Consider the following 15,323-nt stretch of genomic DNA (forward strand, 5'->3'; position numbering starts at 1 on the left):
ACACACGTATGCATGCATGCACATGGGCACACATACAAATGGTCCACTTGGCTTCAGGATTTGGACTGTTATAGCTCATGGCTGTTATTTGTCACTGCCATGTCAGTAGACTGCTGAACAAGACAACACTCCTGAAACACATCCCTCTTGTGCATTATGTTGAATTTTCACATTCTGACAAAGTCTTAAGCAGTATTACTGGACTTGGTCTAGAAAACTGGTGCAGTCACTGTAGTCACACATGTAAAATACAGTCACAAGTCCTGGGACCGCAAATTAAAACGTGATGCTATTCAGATTTTTTAAAATCAAAATATACATAGGAGGCTTTATCAAAACAGTTTGTGCCAAAACCTTTCATTTGACTATAGCTCATAAGAGGCCAATTACATCTGCTATACTACTGTGGTTATCACTTGGGACTTGTAATATTATTTTTCCAATGTGGCCATCAAAGTGTTCTGATGTCCAGCAGTTAGACAGTTGACCAACAAGCTGTCATCGGTCATTAATGCAACAGTTAAAGGGAAAATCCGCCCTAAAACAGAAATTCACAGAATTCACAATATTGATCTGTCTGTGTTCATAGACAGTTGATTCAATATCAATCGATATTCAATCAAATCTTGAAACCAGGGTTTTAAGGTCCTAATCTAATGTCTCTAAGAGACAAATTCTGGACCTGCATCATTGGCAGTGAGAATGAGATTGAATTTGTGGACTCATTGGATGCTTGTTTGAGCTTTGGCATCGAAATGAGCTTTGCTTCATTGTGGCGCTAACTGGTATGAACCAGAAAATGTGCCCATATCCCTGTGAAATTCCCCTGGGCACAGTCACCGAATCCACAAAGCCAGTCAGATTCACTGTTAATTACTCAGTTCCAGGATTTGTCTTTCGTTGACATCAAGAGATTTGTTCATGTTCACAAATGTTAACCTTATGTGCCCAAGAGAATAACAGATCTAAATTCTCTTTTATGGTAGATTTTGTTTTGCTTTAAATATGGAATGGTTTTGCCGAACACACTGGACTTTGTACAAAGTCGGTCAATAGCTCTTGCTCGCACATTGGCCAACAGCCCATCTGGGATAACAGAAATCAGTAGACCTGATATGGCTAACAAGACATGTCCCAAACATAGAGAGTAACATATGCTCCCTACTGAAAGAAGCATTTACTTCTAGACAAGGGAAAGTCTGCAACCCATGGAGCTTCCATAACTAAGCCTATTTAATCCGTGTGTCTGTGCATTGGGCCTGAGCTCAACTACCTTAATGAAAAGGACAGGACAGGGCAAAGAGGAACCAGTGGCGCCCGGACTGTGGTGGCTGGCTTGTTAAATGTCTTGGCAGAGGGCACTGGCACTCTCTCTCTCACTGTCTCTCTCTCTTTCACACACACACACACACACACACACACACACACACACACACACACACACACGCATTTATACCCATGAAATTATGTCCCCTGGATAGACCAGTAAATTCTGCTGAAATTCAGGCTGGCATTAAGCTAATACCCTCACCACATTCAGAAATGGACCAAACCACCATGGACCAACACCTTCACACAACGCTTTCTCGTCAGACCTGGGCCAAATAGTATTTGCAAATCTATTTAATGGTTTGTTTCGCCCTGCTTTGGTGCCAGGTGGGTGGATTTTGCCACATAGGACAATACAATTGTTTGGCCGAAAGTTTAGACAACCACAGGAATATATTTTAAGGTCAGTTTAGCGTGATCACAGATGGAACCTCATTATTCCATGGCTCCAATGTGATCCAAGTGATTTGATCAAGCATGCTAAACACGACGGGCCATGCACTGTAGAATCAGCATTGTAGATAATCAGGAGGATAATGTATGATAAGTTAGTTGCTCTGGGGTTGGGATGGCGCCCTCTTCCCTGTCCGTCACCGTGACCTAGAGAGCCTTACATTCCTCCCTTGCGCTACGGCACATGGTGTACCAGCACTCTTAATCCTTGGACACACAGAATGAAAAAAGCATGCACACACGCACACGCACACACACACATTCACATATTGACACGCACCCGGCCCTATGATCTCAAACAAACACACACACTCTCTCTGTCCCCCCACACATTCACACATACCCAAGTATACTGTCCTGTCCTGCTCATTTCATCTTCCTGCCTGCTTTCCACCCTGTGAGTGTCTAGGTTTTTATGTGAGTGAATGTGCATGTGGTTGTGTGTGTGTGTGTGTGTGTGTGTGTGTGTGCGTGTGTGAGTGTTCCTGTCAGGCCTTGGTTGCCCGGGGAACGGTGCTACCATTCAGCATACCCCCCTCCCCACCCCCATTTCCCGGTGCCATGGTTTCTTCATACAGTAGTGGAAAAAGTGTTACACAAATGAAAACTATCTTAATTTTTAGATTCTTTAAAGTAGGCATCCTTTGCCTTGATGGAAAGGCAAACGCTTTGGAAAGAAATTCATACATAGGCATCAACTTCACTATTTATATTTGTCTAAAAAAGAAATTTCAAGCTTTTAAGCATAAGCCTTTAGATCAAACTCGCTTTAAGATAATGAAAAACATAGTACATTCAATCAGGTGGGTCCAAACTTTTGACTGGTAGTGTATATTATGTATGATTCATCACTCTGTGGAACAAAAACCTGTTCAAAAGTCATTGTGTAATTTCAAAAAGACATACAGTAGTCAATCTGAAAATATATATTTTGTTCTGTATATCTGGAAAGGTTGAATTTTGGTGGACATGATATGTTACAATACATTGATAATATTATATTATATTGTTACAAAAAGAATAATCATGCCATATCAAATTGTTTCTTATGCCCGCATTTTCAAATACTCTGATAAAAAGCTCCTTATTTACTGTGCTTCCAACCCCAGATATGAGTTCATGACTCTATTATATCTATACACACAGGTGTGATAATAAGGTGTGGGTAGTGGTGGGAAAATGTCGAGCTGACCCATACACCTCTCTCCTCCATCCTCTTCCTTCCTCTCATTACATACACACACACACTCACACACACACACACACACACACACACACACGCACATACTCACTAGAGGTGCGGCAGATTGGTCTCTATTAGAACACACACACACGCAGGTGTGCACACAGGCAGGCGCACACGTGCTCACACACACACACACACATACGTACACAAACACACACAAACAGGCTGTAAATGTCGCTGAGAGGAAATGGAGGCAGCTGTGGCTTTATGGTTTCATCTGTGCTGTTATATTTATCTGACCCTCTCAGGTGTTTACTGTTCCTCTCTCACACACACACTGATTATTCCATCTCCATTTTGATGGAAGGTGCGACAGGAATACAGAGGAAGAGGAAGAGACAGGGTCCTATGGGAACGTACAGCTATGTGTAGACTCTGTTTTTCTAACCAGGCAGACTGACTAAGAGCAAACTTATTTACACCAACAGCTTCGGGGCGAAGTGGCAGGTGGAGGGAGGTTCATAGAGGTTTTACACACCTTCACTCACACCAGGGAGCTGCCCAGTGCTGCCCCAGTCTTGTGTTGTTGGCTGCCGAGCAACTCTGCAGGATCGACCTAAAGATTATATGAGTTTTTAAAGAATCTACAAGGTAGGCTGCGATGAAAGTCTACCAGACAAGTGACTAGTTTCAGCCAAGCAACTTGACTGGTCAGAGATGCATTCCAGCTGTGCAAGAGGTGCTTTTTGGTTGTTATACCAACCCTTGTCATAACCAAACTAATTAGCACGTTTCGTTGTTTTCTCCTGTTTTATTATTTTGTGTACATACTATTTTGAAGAAAAGATACTAGTTCACATGCATTGAATTAAATATGTAATATCCTTGAGAATGTTCTTTAGTGTGATTATGGGTACTGCAATAAGTATAAGGCACAGCCAAGCAATAATACCTGGTATTATTGCAATAATCAAACTTTGCAGAAGTCTCTCTTTGGGTTCTTCAAAATAATTCTTTATTTGACTTCCAAAATAATCATGTATGGCAAAAAAATATCTATAATTTCACAATTACAGAAACACAACCAAGCTCCAAACATAACTTGACAGAGCAACAAAACTGCCTCCAGCTCGGCAACAGTCACTGTCTGTTATTGTTCACTGTAGTGCCAAGAAATGATGTTTTTGAGTATGGGATCTTGATAGAATCCCAATGCATTGATCAGTTTGTTACAAACAAATTTGAATTAGAATCTGAATCTTATAAACTACAGCTGAACAGCTCATCGCCTTTGAGCCTTGACCATAAAGATGCCTTCCATTCCCTCTATTCCTCTAAAATGCTCCTGAGCTTTTTGCTACAGAATGTTTCCTGCACACAATCTCTGGTTCAGACAGACACACATGGATACACACACACACACACACACACACACAAACACAAGCAAAGCATACACAAGCTATCAAAACATGCACACACATATGCAGGCGCACGCATGCACGGACACACACTCACACACATGCACGCATACACACTCACACTCACACACTCAAGCCTCTCCCCTCAGTGAGCCTCCAAGCCTCTTTCCTCTCTCCACTCCTCTGTATCAGGTCCTTAGGGGAAGGGAGACCCATGAAATCATTCCTGACATGACGGATCACAGAGCAGCACTGGTTGAGCTGTCTGATATCAACACTTTTCTGCCTGACTGTGGACAAGTAAGGCAGGGGGATTTGCGATGATTTCCCCTGGCTGTAGCTCTAGCTGCATCTGCACCGCTGACTGAAGTTACTGAAGCTAGCCTACTGTGCAAGCTAAACCATAGCACTGCTGTCACATGGAAAACTTGTAACTCTGATTTTGGTATTTTTGTTAATTCATTTTCTTGAATTGAAGGTTTATGTGGCGCTTTATGCACCGAGTTATTGTTATGCCCTAGGGCCAAGTGAACCTGTTCAAGGCCCAATTTATGGTTTTAAAAATACATAGATAGTGTGAAAATAAACCAGCTTTTTCCCAGCTACAAAATAGTTATTTTTTGGACTTACAACATTTTCATCTGGCGTTATAGGTTGACAGTACCTACAGTCTGAAGGGTCCATTCGACTCACATCAGTGAACATATCTGTTAGTCTGCGCTTGGACTCTGTGGGAGGGCTCTCTCTCTCAAAACACAGACGTTGGTACTTTGATACAAAGAGAATACACAGATCAATAGAAAAAAAAAGAAGAAAAACAAGTGTCAAGTTTGAAGCTTCCTGATGAAAACATACTCTGAGGAGTCACACCCTGAGCGAAACAACACTCAACCTTTGTTTTTAAACACTCACAACTCCATATTTTTGTAGAGACTAGATTTACAATTCAACCAAAATGACTTGAAGTCAATATGTTGGGAGATGCAGGACGCCTGTGATGCAATCTGCTGGCAAGAAGAGAGATTGTTTTTAATCCCTTCCCCGTCCCTGCAGCTAAAGATCTCATCTCAGATTCGCCGAGTTGTTTCACACCTGCTGGCGGACTGATGCTGTTAGGCAAATGCGCGCACACACACACTCACATAGATGCACAAACACACAAGCACATTGCAGGTTACTAAAATGTGGGAATGAGACAGAGAGCGAATGGGGTTGGGATGGAGAGGTACATTAGCTATGGCAGCTCATGTAAGATGTTTGTGAGAGAGGGGAGAGAGAGAAACCAGCAAACACCTGAAGGCTCCACTGCAAACCTCCCCATGCACAGCTGATCATACCTTATGAGTTCTCCACGCTTCTCAGTTCTGACACAAACTTACTTTCTATCGGTGTCAAAAGTGTTTGATGTAGGGGAAGACTATTCATTAGCATGCTGAGATGCTCAGAGGTGTGTGTGCCACAACAATATTCTTGAATTTATAGTCTTTGGTTTCCTTTCGCTGTTTGAGTTCAACTCATTATTTGGATGTTTCCAAGGAAGTTTGGTCAAAGTTCTGAGTCAGCTGATCTTCTTCCTCAGCTCATCATATTTGGCCCTAAAGGAGAAATCAACCTAAATACTGGAGAAGATCCTGAGGTAGCAAAGGTTCCCAGAGAGAAGTCTATGTGTGTGTGTGTGTGTATATATATATATATATATATATATATATATATATGTATGTACGCACACACACACACACACACACACATATATATATATGTGTGTGTGTGTGTGTGTGTGTATATGTATATATGTACATACATACATATCTATCTATCTATCTATCTAGAGTGTAGATATGTGGTGCTTTGGACTGCAGACAGGGTAGGTAGTACTTATTTCATGAGAGATGAGAGTTTTTTGCTCTTTCTTCTTACACCCACTCTATAATTCCACAAAATATGTATGAAGTGCAACATTACCATGCACTATGTTTCAATTTTGGGACCGGCCTTTGTGACATATGTCGGAAGTGCTTCTCTTTTTTAACTCCCATCACTCCTGTCACTCTCCAGTACATTGTTAGAGTCGAGCAGAAATGCAAAGAAAGAAAGAAAGAAAGAAAGAAACAGGGAGGCGATTTTGGGTTGATTTATCAAATGAAAAATGTCTTACCTTCAAGGATGACCTCCTTGCCCGTCTTCTTCAGCGCCTGCACGGCCTCGTCGTGTGTCGCCTCCCGCAGGTCGTAACCGTTGACAGACAAGATGGCGTCGCCAACATAAAGCGCCTCAGTCTGGTCGGCAGCCAGACCCTTGAAGATCTTGGAGATGAGGATGGGCATTTTGTTCTCCTTCCCACCTGCACAACAAAAAGGGAAGACAATATTTTGTTCTGTTTTACCCAGAAAAGATTTGCTCATTCTCAGTGACCCCTGCTTTACATTTATAGTTGCACACATTCACACTTTCTCGGTACAACCATAATCTTCAACTGTTGGCCGCTGAGCAGCTCCACTGGAGCAGCAGGGGGTTAAATGCCTTACTAAAGGGCAGCTCAAGTGAAGTTGTTGAAGTATGGGAGAGCATTACTCATTCACTTTCCCCACCCAAACCACCCAGTCTGGAGATCTGAAGAAAAAATACTTTGAATTTGAACTATTACACCAAAAAATGCAACTCTGCTGGATATAAACTGTTTATTCTCAAATGCTGCATTACATATCAAATTCTATCATAATATTAATATGCAATGCATTATCAGTAGCGAAGAGTGTGGTTTGAATTAAAAAACAAGTGTTGAGATGTCAGTCTCCTCTAATAACTGTCTAGTAGCTGTATAATTACTAAATCATGTGTAATGACAGCAGAGAGTTGCACAGTTAGAAGGATCAAACGGAGATAAGGCAGTAACAGCAGATTATTAGCTGCAACTGCAAACACAGCAGCAGCAATGCTATATTCATTTTTATTCACACCTCTGCATTCTCATATCTGAGCATGCAAGACAACTTTAGTCACCTAAACTGCAGTTAAAAGAGCATATGAGGACAGAAGCATACAGCAGTGATTACCCTCTTACGGTAACTACTGCAGTTTCTTATCTCTATCTCTCTCTCTCTGTCTCTCTCTCCCTCTCTTTCTCTCTCTTGTTTAATGAAGGTCAGCTTGTATGCTGATGGATCTGCCTCTTGCTGCGGGCATCCACTCTTCATGAGAAATATTGTCAATAATGTCAACTGCCAGTTGGACTCTGGCCTTCAGGCCAGTGAGGAATGATCCAAAAGAGGATTAAATTAAATTAATTTTGAATATATCTTTCACAGGTTGTCTCCTCTGGGCGATTCCTTGGGATTTAATTCATGTATCTTCCTTTGGAGGCCAGAGCCAGGTGAAAAAAACGCCGGGGTTGAGCTGACACACTCCTCCTATGCATCTCAATCATTATGCCCCTCGAGTTTTGGAAAGAGTGCTTTACTAGCTACTGTACCGCACCGTGGCATCGGACAGTTGTTTACTGGATGACTGAGTATTGGGAGCGAGGCGATGCCCTGTACTTACTGAGTCTCTGACCCCTGATGAATTGAGAGAAAAGTGGAGAAAAGGTGAAGGAGTGCCTGAAGTTAGTGCAGGGTGAATACATAAAAAGTGACTGATACAACTGTACCAAAGGGAGGTGAACAGTATTCAGTGTTACAACTTCTATAAAGATATCTACAATAGATCAAGAGAAAATATTCCCATATAATAAGCAATACAGTCAAATTGCTGGTATTGTAGTACGGGCTAAAATTTATCGTTTTTACTGTGAAGTAATCTAAACTCTTATAAATTAAAATCACTCAGAATATGAATCAAAATCAAAAACATTCAGACGTAGCCTTTACTTTGAATATTCAATATCCTATAGCTCTATGTGGCATACAGTATTATTTGCACCTGTGGGGGGAAGTATAAACGCAAATTATAACACTATTTATAAAAAGAGCATTGTGGGACAAAAGCTGACAATCATTCTGTTTTCCCAGATAAGGTACGCATTGTTTGATATGGAAACATTAGTAGACAGGTCTACATAAAAAAAGAAAAACTTTATTCCCTTATGTCAACACTTATGCTTTCTGACCTTCTTAGATAAGACCCTTTTCCATCAGTTTTATATGAGGTGTGATTTTGATATGTGAAAAGATGTCACACAGGATTTAGATTGTAAGCCATCATACTCTGAGGACAAATGTGATTGAGATCTCCATCCATCCATCAGAGTATACCATTCTCACTCATTTTCACATTGACCACTTGTGGTTTTGCACATGAAGAATGGGATGAGGGAAAGGTAATGACCCTCCTCAGGCGAGAATTAGGCAAAAAAGCATCACTCATGTTCTATGATGTTCTACGGTTCATTTCCGTCATAGATTTGTGAACGTTCACGCCCATGCAAACTACCTCTGGTGTGAAATTCTGCTTTTGGATTTTGACTTGGATTTTGGCGGTACTGCTCTTCATACTGGTCCAGTTGCCCTGACTGAGTTTTGAGATTCCACAGCATCCTGAGCTTTTTCTGTGGAAGTGTAAACAATTCAACATTTACCACAACATTTAACCACGCAAACTGACGAAAAGGGCAGAAATTAGTCCAACAGTTAGACCGTCCCATAACCAAAAGGTCTCGGGTTCAGTACTTGAGCAAGACACTGAGCTCCTACCTGCTCACCCTTTGCAAGGTGCTCTGAAGAAGAGCGTCAGCCAAATTACTAAAATGTAAATGTAACACACTGCTACTTACACCCTGGGGGAGTAGCTGCTATGTACTTTGCTCAAGGGCACCTCTGCAGTAGTTTTTGAGGGGAGTGTCTTCCCCCCACCCAGCCGGTTCGGGGATTAAATTCGGCAACCTTCCAGTCACAAGTTTGCTTCTCTAACCTTCAGGTTACCTCTGCCCCCTATTTGCACTACCATAGAAACTGTAGCCAATTACCCTGCTCTATAATCTCCCTTTCACTGTATGAAGAGCCCACAATACTACTACCAATACAAAAACTGCAGGCTGCTTCTCTATATCCTCTCCAGGAAGGGCTAAACGCAGGTCATCAGACATCCAGTAATTACCACTCGCATTGGGTCTCATAGCATCTCCAATAGCTTTCAAGTACTTGCAGCAAAAGTATTTTGTTTTGCCTGTCTGGGATGCCACATAGGCAGGGTTTGTAATTTTAGCGTCACTGCATTTGGTCGTATGCCCTAGACAAAGGAAATCTTACATTAACTATATACTTAAAAGGATTTGAAGAGGAGTTGTTTTGTTTTGTCTAGGTTTTTTTGTTTGTTTGTTTGTTTGTTTTTTCAAATGAGATAGCTACCATTTCAAAACTGGTAAAATGAGTTTGAATGAAATGAAATGAAAGCTGAACTCACTATGGATTATTGTGGAAGTTCTTAGTCCATTTAAGGCCTTTACTTAGTTACATTTTGGAGGTCAGCAATTTTGAAATACTGAGCAATGAACACCAGGTAGTAATGTTTTCCAAATACATAAAACATAATATGTTTTTTGGTTCTAGTGATCCTGGCATAGCAATTCTACTCTGAAAAAAATGTAAAAGTAAACAAAAAACAAAAGATTTAGATTTATTTTACACACTTACCACACTAATGCTGGGCTGTTGCTCTCACTGCAAAATAGCTGGATTGAAAACTACAGTATAGATGCACGGTCTTGGGCACTTCTCCAATGGCCTCCACTGGAGGATCTGGTCAGTGACCTTTGACCCATGTTATTATAATATGGGACTGCAGCCAGAGACAGACTGACATGCTAATATCTCATGTACCAAACTGACGCTAATAGAGTGCTCACCACAGCACTTCCCACTTTACCAACTGCAGTGCCATCTCCTTTTACTTGATGAATGACGGCAATTTATGTCAAGGATCTATTTAAAGTAAATGGTTGGACAAGTGGGTAAAAGACAGCCTGGTTTATTTGAGTCAGCCAGAGGATGATGGTGACATTGGTGACATCGGTGTCAAAATGACTTGGCATCAGTGCCAAAAATGACGAAGGCATATTTAGTTACTAGATATTTGAATCCGTAGGGTGTGATTCATTTGTGACAAAATGACTTGGCATAAGGATGTTTAAGAGGTCGTTTCACCTCCTGCTTTGACAGACTATTAACTCTGACCTTGGAACAGACAAGGGGAGGTGTGGACCACCGACAGTGACGGGTACACGATAACCTTTTTCCACCTCTTTATCCCCTTTCCATTCCTCTCTCTCTCTCTCTCTCTCTCTCTCTCTCTCTCTCTCTCTCCCCACAACTTTAGTTTCAATCCATTTTCGACACAATATGTTTTACTGGCATGAACGCTGCAAAAAGCACCACTGTCAAATCGTAGAAAAATGAACACTAATCAATATTTCAACCATATGAACCTCCTCCACGTCCCTTAATCTTTCCATCCCTCCATCCGTCTCCCCTCTCCATCCCTGCCTTCCTTCCTTCCTCCAACTTTGCATGTCAAACAGAGTTCAGCGCCCCACAGCTGAGAGCCTGTCAATCAGTTGACAGGGGGGCCAGCCGCTGGAGCTACCGGTGACAGGTAAATGAATGGTAGAGGTTTATTCAACACTGACATGTACCTAATTAGGCAATTTTGTGCTAACAATGCGTTTGTTGTGATACCACTCCTTTGAAAGAATTCAGCAAGATCAGCACCTAACTGGCATCAAATGGTATAGAGGAGACAGGGCTAATGAATACTGAGACAAATACAAATAGGTATATGACAAAACTTTGAAATAATGAGGTTACAGTCTATTCCTATTTTATGTGTAGACGGATACCTGTGCAGAGCCAAATAATGAACGAATACTGTAATGTTTTTAATTTGCCACTTTTAGATTTATTATGCAATACTACACCTGAACTGTTAACTGACGAGAACATCGTCTATGTGAACATCTGAGCTGGGTGAGCATCCCTTTTAGTCTGAAGCAAAAAGGCAGTAAGCACCAAACCACAGTTACATAATATTCACAAATAACTCCTAACATTTATTTTAACCTGCATGGAGTACGACCTGAGAGTGGTATATTGCATCAGGACAATTAAGACAAAGTCAGGTAAGTTGTCAAAAACAGAAAAATGACTTTCGTATACTTCCCTGCGATTGCCTAAACATGCTCACAGTCATTGTGTATTTCTATGGTGGCAAAACCCACCCAAAACAGGATTTGCAAATACTATTAGATCCAGATAAGGTGAAGCACAGTCTTCTTTGCTCCGACCAGCATGCCTGTCTGTAGACCTGGAGCCTAGCTTCCTAGCCTCCCCCCTTAAATTTAGACATGCGAGAGTGAAGGTCGACTGCCTCCATGCTTCTCTGCAAGCTGGGGTGGGCTCCCTAAAATTAACACCGGTGGAGCGCTCCACTCCCAGCCACATAGCTTTCATCTTTGACCAATGACAACTGCCTGCTGTGGGCTGCTACTCTCAGCTGTTCACATTGTGGTGTCAGCTAGCCCACCACTTTTGCCCTCTTCTCGCATTCATTCACCCTTTTTCTTTCTGTCACTTTTTTTTTTATAATTCTTTCGTTCTTGCTTGCTCTCTTGCTTGCTCCCTTGACCTCTGTCTTTTTTCTAACTTTTTCACTTGCCCTTCCTCTCCACGTTGCTTTTCATCTATGGCCCACTCTTTCTGCCATTGCCTTTCTCTTTCTGTCTCTCTGTTACTCCCTCCCTCCCTCTCTTCATCACTGCCTTTGAACAACCAGCATCACAACAATGTCAAGTCAGCAGGGTGCCAGTTATGGTTTTGCTTTAATAACAAGCTGCTGTCTGATTTTCAAAGCCACTCATTTTCCACAGAGATGGACATCACGTTTATGTCATTAGGGGCTGGCTTTGTTGTTCTGATGGTGGTAGAGGTGGGGGAGCTAAAATTAACATGCCACCGCCAGCTGCCAAGATGATGAGCCATCTTTGCATTATGACAGTGATGCAGGTCCGGAGCTGTCCGTCAAATCGACCGCCCGCCTTGGCAGGTGGCCAGGAAGAGGTGATAACCTGTCAATACATGCAGACTGCAGACCTTTCAGGAAGTGAAGGTTTTAACACACATGTCTGCATCAGAATCAGAATCAGCTTTACTGGCCAAGTATGTACACATACAAGGAATTTGACTCCAGTTTTTTCGTTGCTCACAATGTACTTACACAGAATAAATATACCGCTAAAAACAAGGACAACAAAATGGACAGAGGTAAACCTAAACATCTAACTACTATGTACAAATATGTATAGATATATATATAAAAGTATAAACAAGTATAGAAAGTATATATATATATATGTATATATATACACATATGTAAACAACACTGGGACAGTAGTGCAATGGTGCAGAGTGCAAAGATGCTGGAATAAATGCTGGAATAAATATTATATATTATATACACAAATCAGCTATTGTACAGATGATGATGATGATGGGGGAGGAGGAGCAGGAGGAAATCCCTACACTCCTGCTATTTTTTTGGGGGGGGGGGGGGGGGGGGGCGTGAATTATATACATGAGGTAGGTGTTACAGGTTTATTGCACAGGGATAGTTTCTGTCACTGTGTGACTGATTTAAGTGTTCAAACACAACCACACACACACACACACACACACATGCACGCACGCACACGCACACGCACATGCACACGCACACACACACACACACACACACACACACACACACACATACAGAGACACTAATAATTATTTTCTTCTGAATGCCTGTCCATTATTCACCACAGCATGTTAACTGCTGCCTTGATTGATGTTGTTGATAATGCATGAAACACAATGCAACATGTCAACCAGGACAGATGTGACTGGAGCAGGGGAATCAAGTCAAGTCTAATCCAGGGGGTTGGGACCCAGACATGGGTTAGAGGAAGATTATCATGACCATGAAATTGGTGACTAAAAGCTAATTGCAATATCATGCTGCCAAAGGCCTCAAAGTCCCTGCAATATAAAACCGGTTGAAGGCTTTGTATCTGTTTTGCTTGCACAGCCTAACACTTATCTTGCACAATCTGTTTTGGGTTACAAAACAATATTGATAAAAATGTGGGTCACCTAAAGGAAAAAATTAAAAAATATTGCTCAAACCGCATTGTTACCGCACTGTGCATATTAACTACTGTAAGTATTTGCACAGCTTGAATTCGCATCTGCACAACATCTCAACAGGATCTGAATACTCCCAGTCTCCAGCATGAGATCCTCAGTGAGATATTTGCCTGTTGCTGCAGGTAGAGGAAACTGGAGAAGGAAAAGGCTTTCATCAGCCCCTGTACAGTACACAGTGCAGGTATGTAAGCCTGGCTGGTGAGATGGTCACAACCTTTCTCCCCTTGAGTGAAACCAGCAGCAAAGCTAGTGTAAGCATGATGCAGCAGCAGCCATGTTTAGGTTAGGTATTTGATTTGCTTAAGCAATTCTTTAGATCCCACAGTAGCAGTGATGGATTTCCTCCTGCTCCTGGACATGGAGCCTCTCCTCTCACTTATACTTAATTAGTCCTCAAGAGTCATACCTCACAGTGATAGGCCTTATCTGGTTATTGCATGCAACTGGTGTAGAGATCCATATCACAAATGCTCTGATGTGATTTGAGAACATTTGAAATAATAAACATCTCCTGAAACCAATGGGATATAAATAGAATGTGCCATCATTTGTGTTAGTTTTCACAAATACCTAGTTAAAATCTGGTAATAGGTAACTGGAATAGAATAGAATAGAATAGAATAGAATAGAATAGAATAGAATAGAATGTTTTCCTCTTAATTACAGAGGGCATGGCTTTATTTGTGATTCACCTTGTATGGGGATTATGTGTTGAGTATATCATCGAAACATGCATACAACACACCAATTGCCATCTTCCGTGACTATACGGGACAGTGAAATGGTTCCCCGTTGAGACGCAGCTTGAGATATGATCTCAGCTGTCAAATCTTTTTTTTTTGCGCAAATAACAGTCGTAATCCACTCCTTCTGGTGTAAAATAAGTACGCAAGAATGTGGCTGGGCAAACTATCATAGATATAGTGCATTTTGTCGCACTTTTGTACGCTGCAGTTGGAAGTTTACTGCCCAGACTAGGTGTTTTTCGCCGTCGGTGACAGAATTGAAACTGCACTCAAACTCGTCTCATAGCCTAACTTGTTTTGAGTGACACTAACTCGCTGTTTACCAACTTACAGTAGTTCTTTTGGCTTACCTTTGATACTAATTCCAAGTCCTCCAACATCTTGCTTGGTAACTCGCACGGTGCGCTTCACGTTGGTGATGGTGTCCGGGACCGGGGACGAGCTGAGGTTCGGGGGGTCGCCGTTCACGGCACCGGCGGGACTCGGGTTGGGTTTCACCGGTTCCTCGCCGACCTCCCCGGGGTTTACCGTCAGGGTATCCTCGGTAAGTGTGGCCAACACCCGGATCCAGCGGTCCACGGTCACTCGAAGTTCCAGCAGTCCCGTTTTCTGCGCCTTCATCGCGGCAGCCATGTTCAACGCATTCCTGGAATAACTCTAGACGGGTTGGCAGTCCTGTAAAGAGATAGGGGTGGGGGTGTGTGGTGGGGGGCAGCAGGGGACACACACACACACGCATAACCCCCCTCCCCTCTCTCTCTCTCTCTCTCTCTCTCTCTCTCTCTCTCTCTCTCTCTCTCTCTCTCTCTCTCTCTCTCTCTCTCTCTCTCTCTCTCTCTCTCTCTCTTCTCTCTCTCTCTCTCTCTCTCTCTCTCTCTCCTCTTCCAAGAGGTTTATCCAGTAGTAAGAAGTAAAGTTAATTGAGGGTGATACGATTAGCAACGGTGTTGACACACAGATTCATAGTTCAAAGAGGTTCTTGTTGAGTCCTTTCATTAATGAAATGTGTGCGGGTGAGTTG

At 42.1% G+C, this 15,323-nt stretch overlaps 1 protein-coding gene across 1 annotated transcript in view; it reads right to left on the reverse strand.

The window, feature by feature from the left end:
* snta1 (syntrophin, alpha 1) overlaps nucleotides 1-14,935 on the reverse strand; it is a 32,834-nt gene extending 17,899 nt beyond the window's left edge. The window contains exons 1-2 of the mRNA XM_071520389.1: nucleotides 14,653-14,935; nucleotides 6,542-6,727 (exon numbers count right to left, since the gene is read on the reverse strand). Of these exons, the coding sequence (XP_071376490.1) occupies nucleotides 6,542-6,727; nucleotides 14,653-14,935 (469 nt within the window). The remainder of the gene's footprint in view (nucleotides 1-6,541; nucleotides 6,728-14,652) is intronic.
* Nucleotides 14,936-15,323: the final 388 nt, after the last annotated feature.

Source organism: Centroberyx affinis, unplaced genomic scaffold, assembly GCF_046629955.1.
Source record: "Centroberyx affinis isolate AG114_WGS23_722 - 3 ecotype Tasmania unplaced genomic scaffold, CSIRO-AGI_Caff_v1 ptg000797l_1, whole genome shotgun sequence".
NCBI lineage: Eukaryota > Metazoa > Chordata > Actinopteri > Beryciformes > Berycidae > Centroberyx > Centroberyx affinis.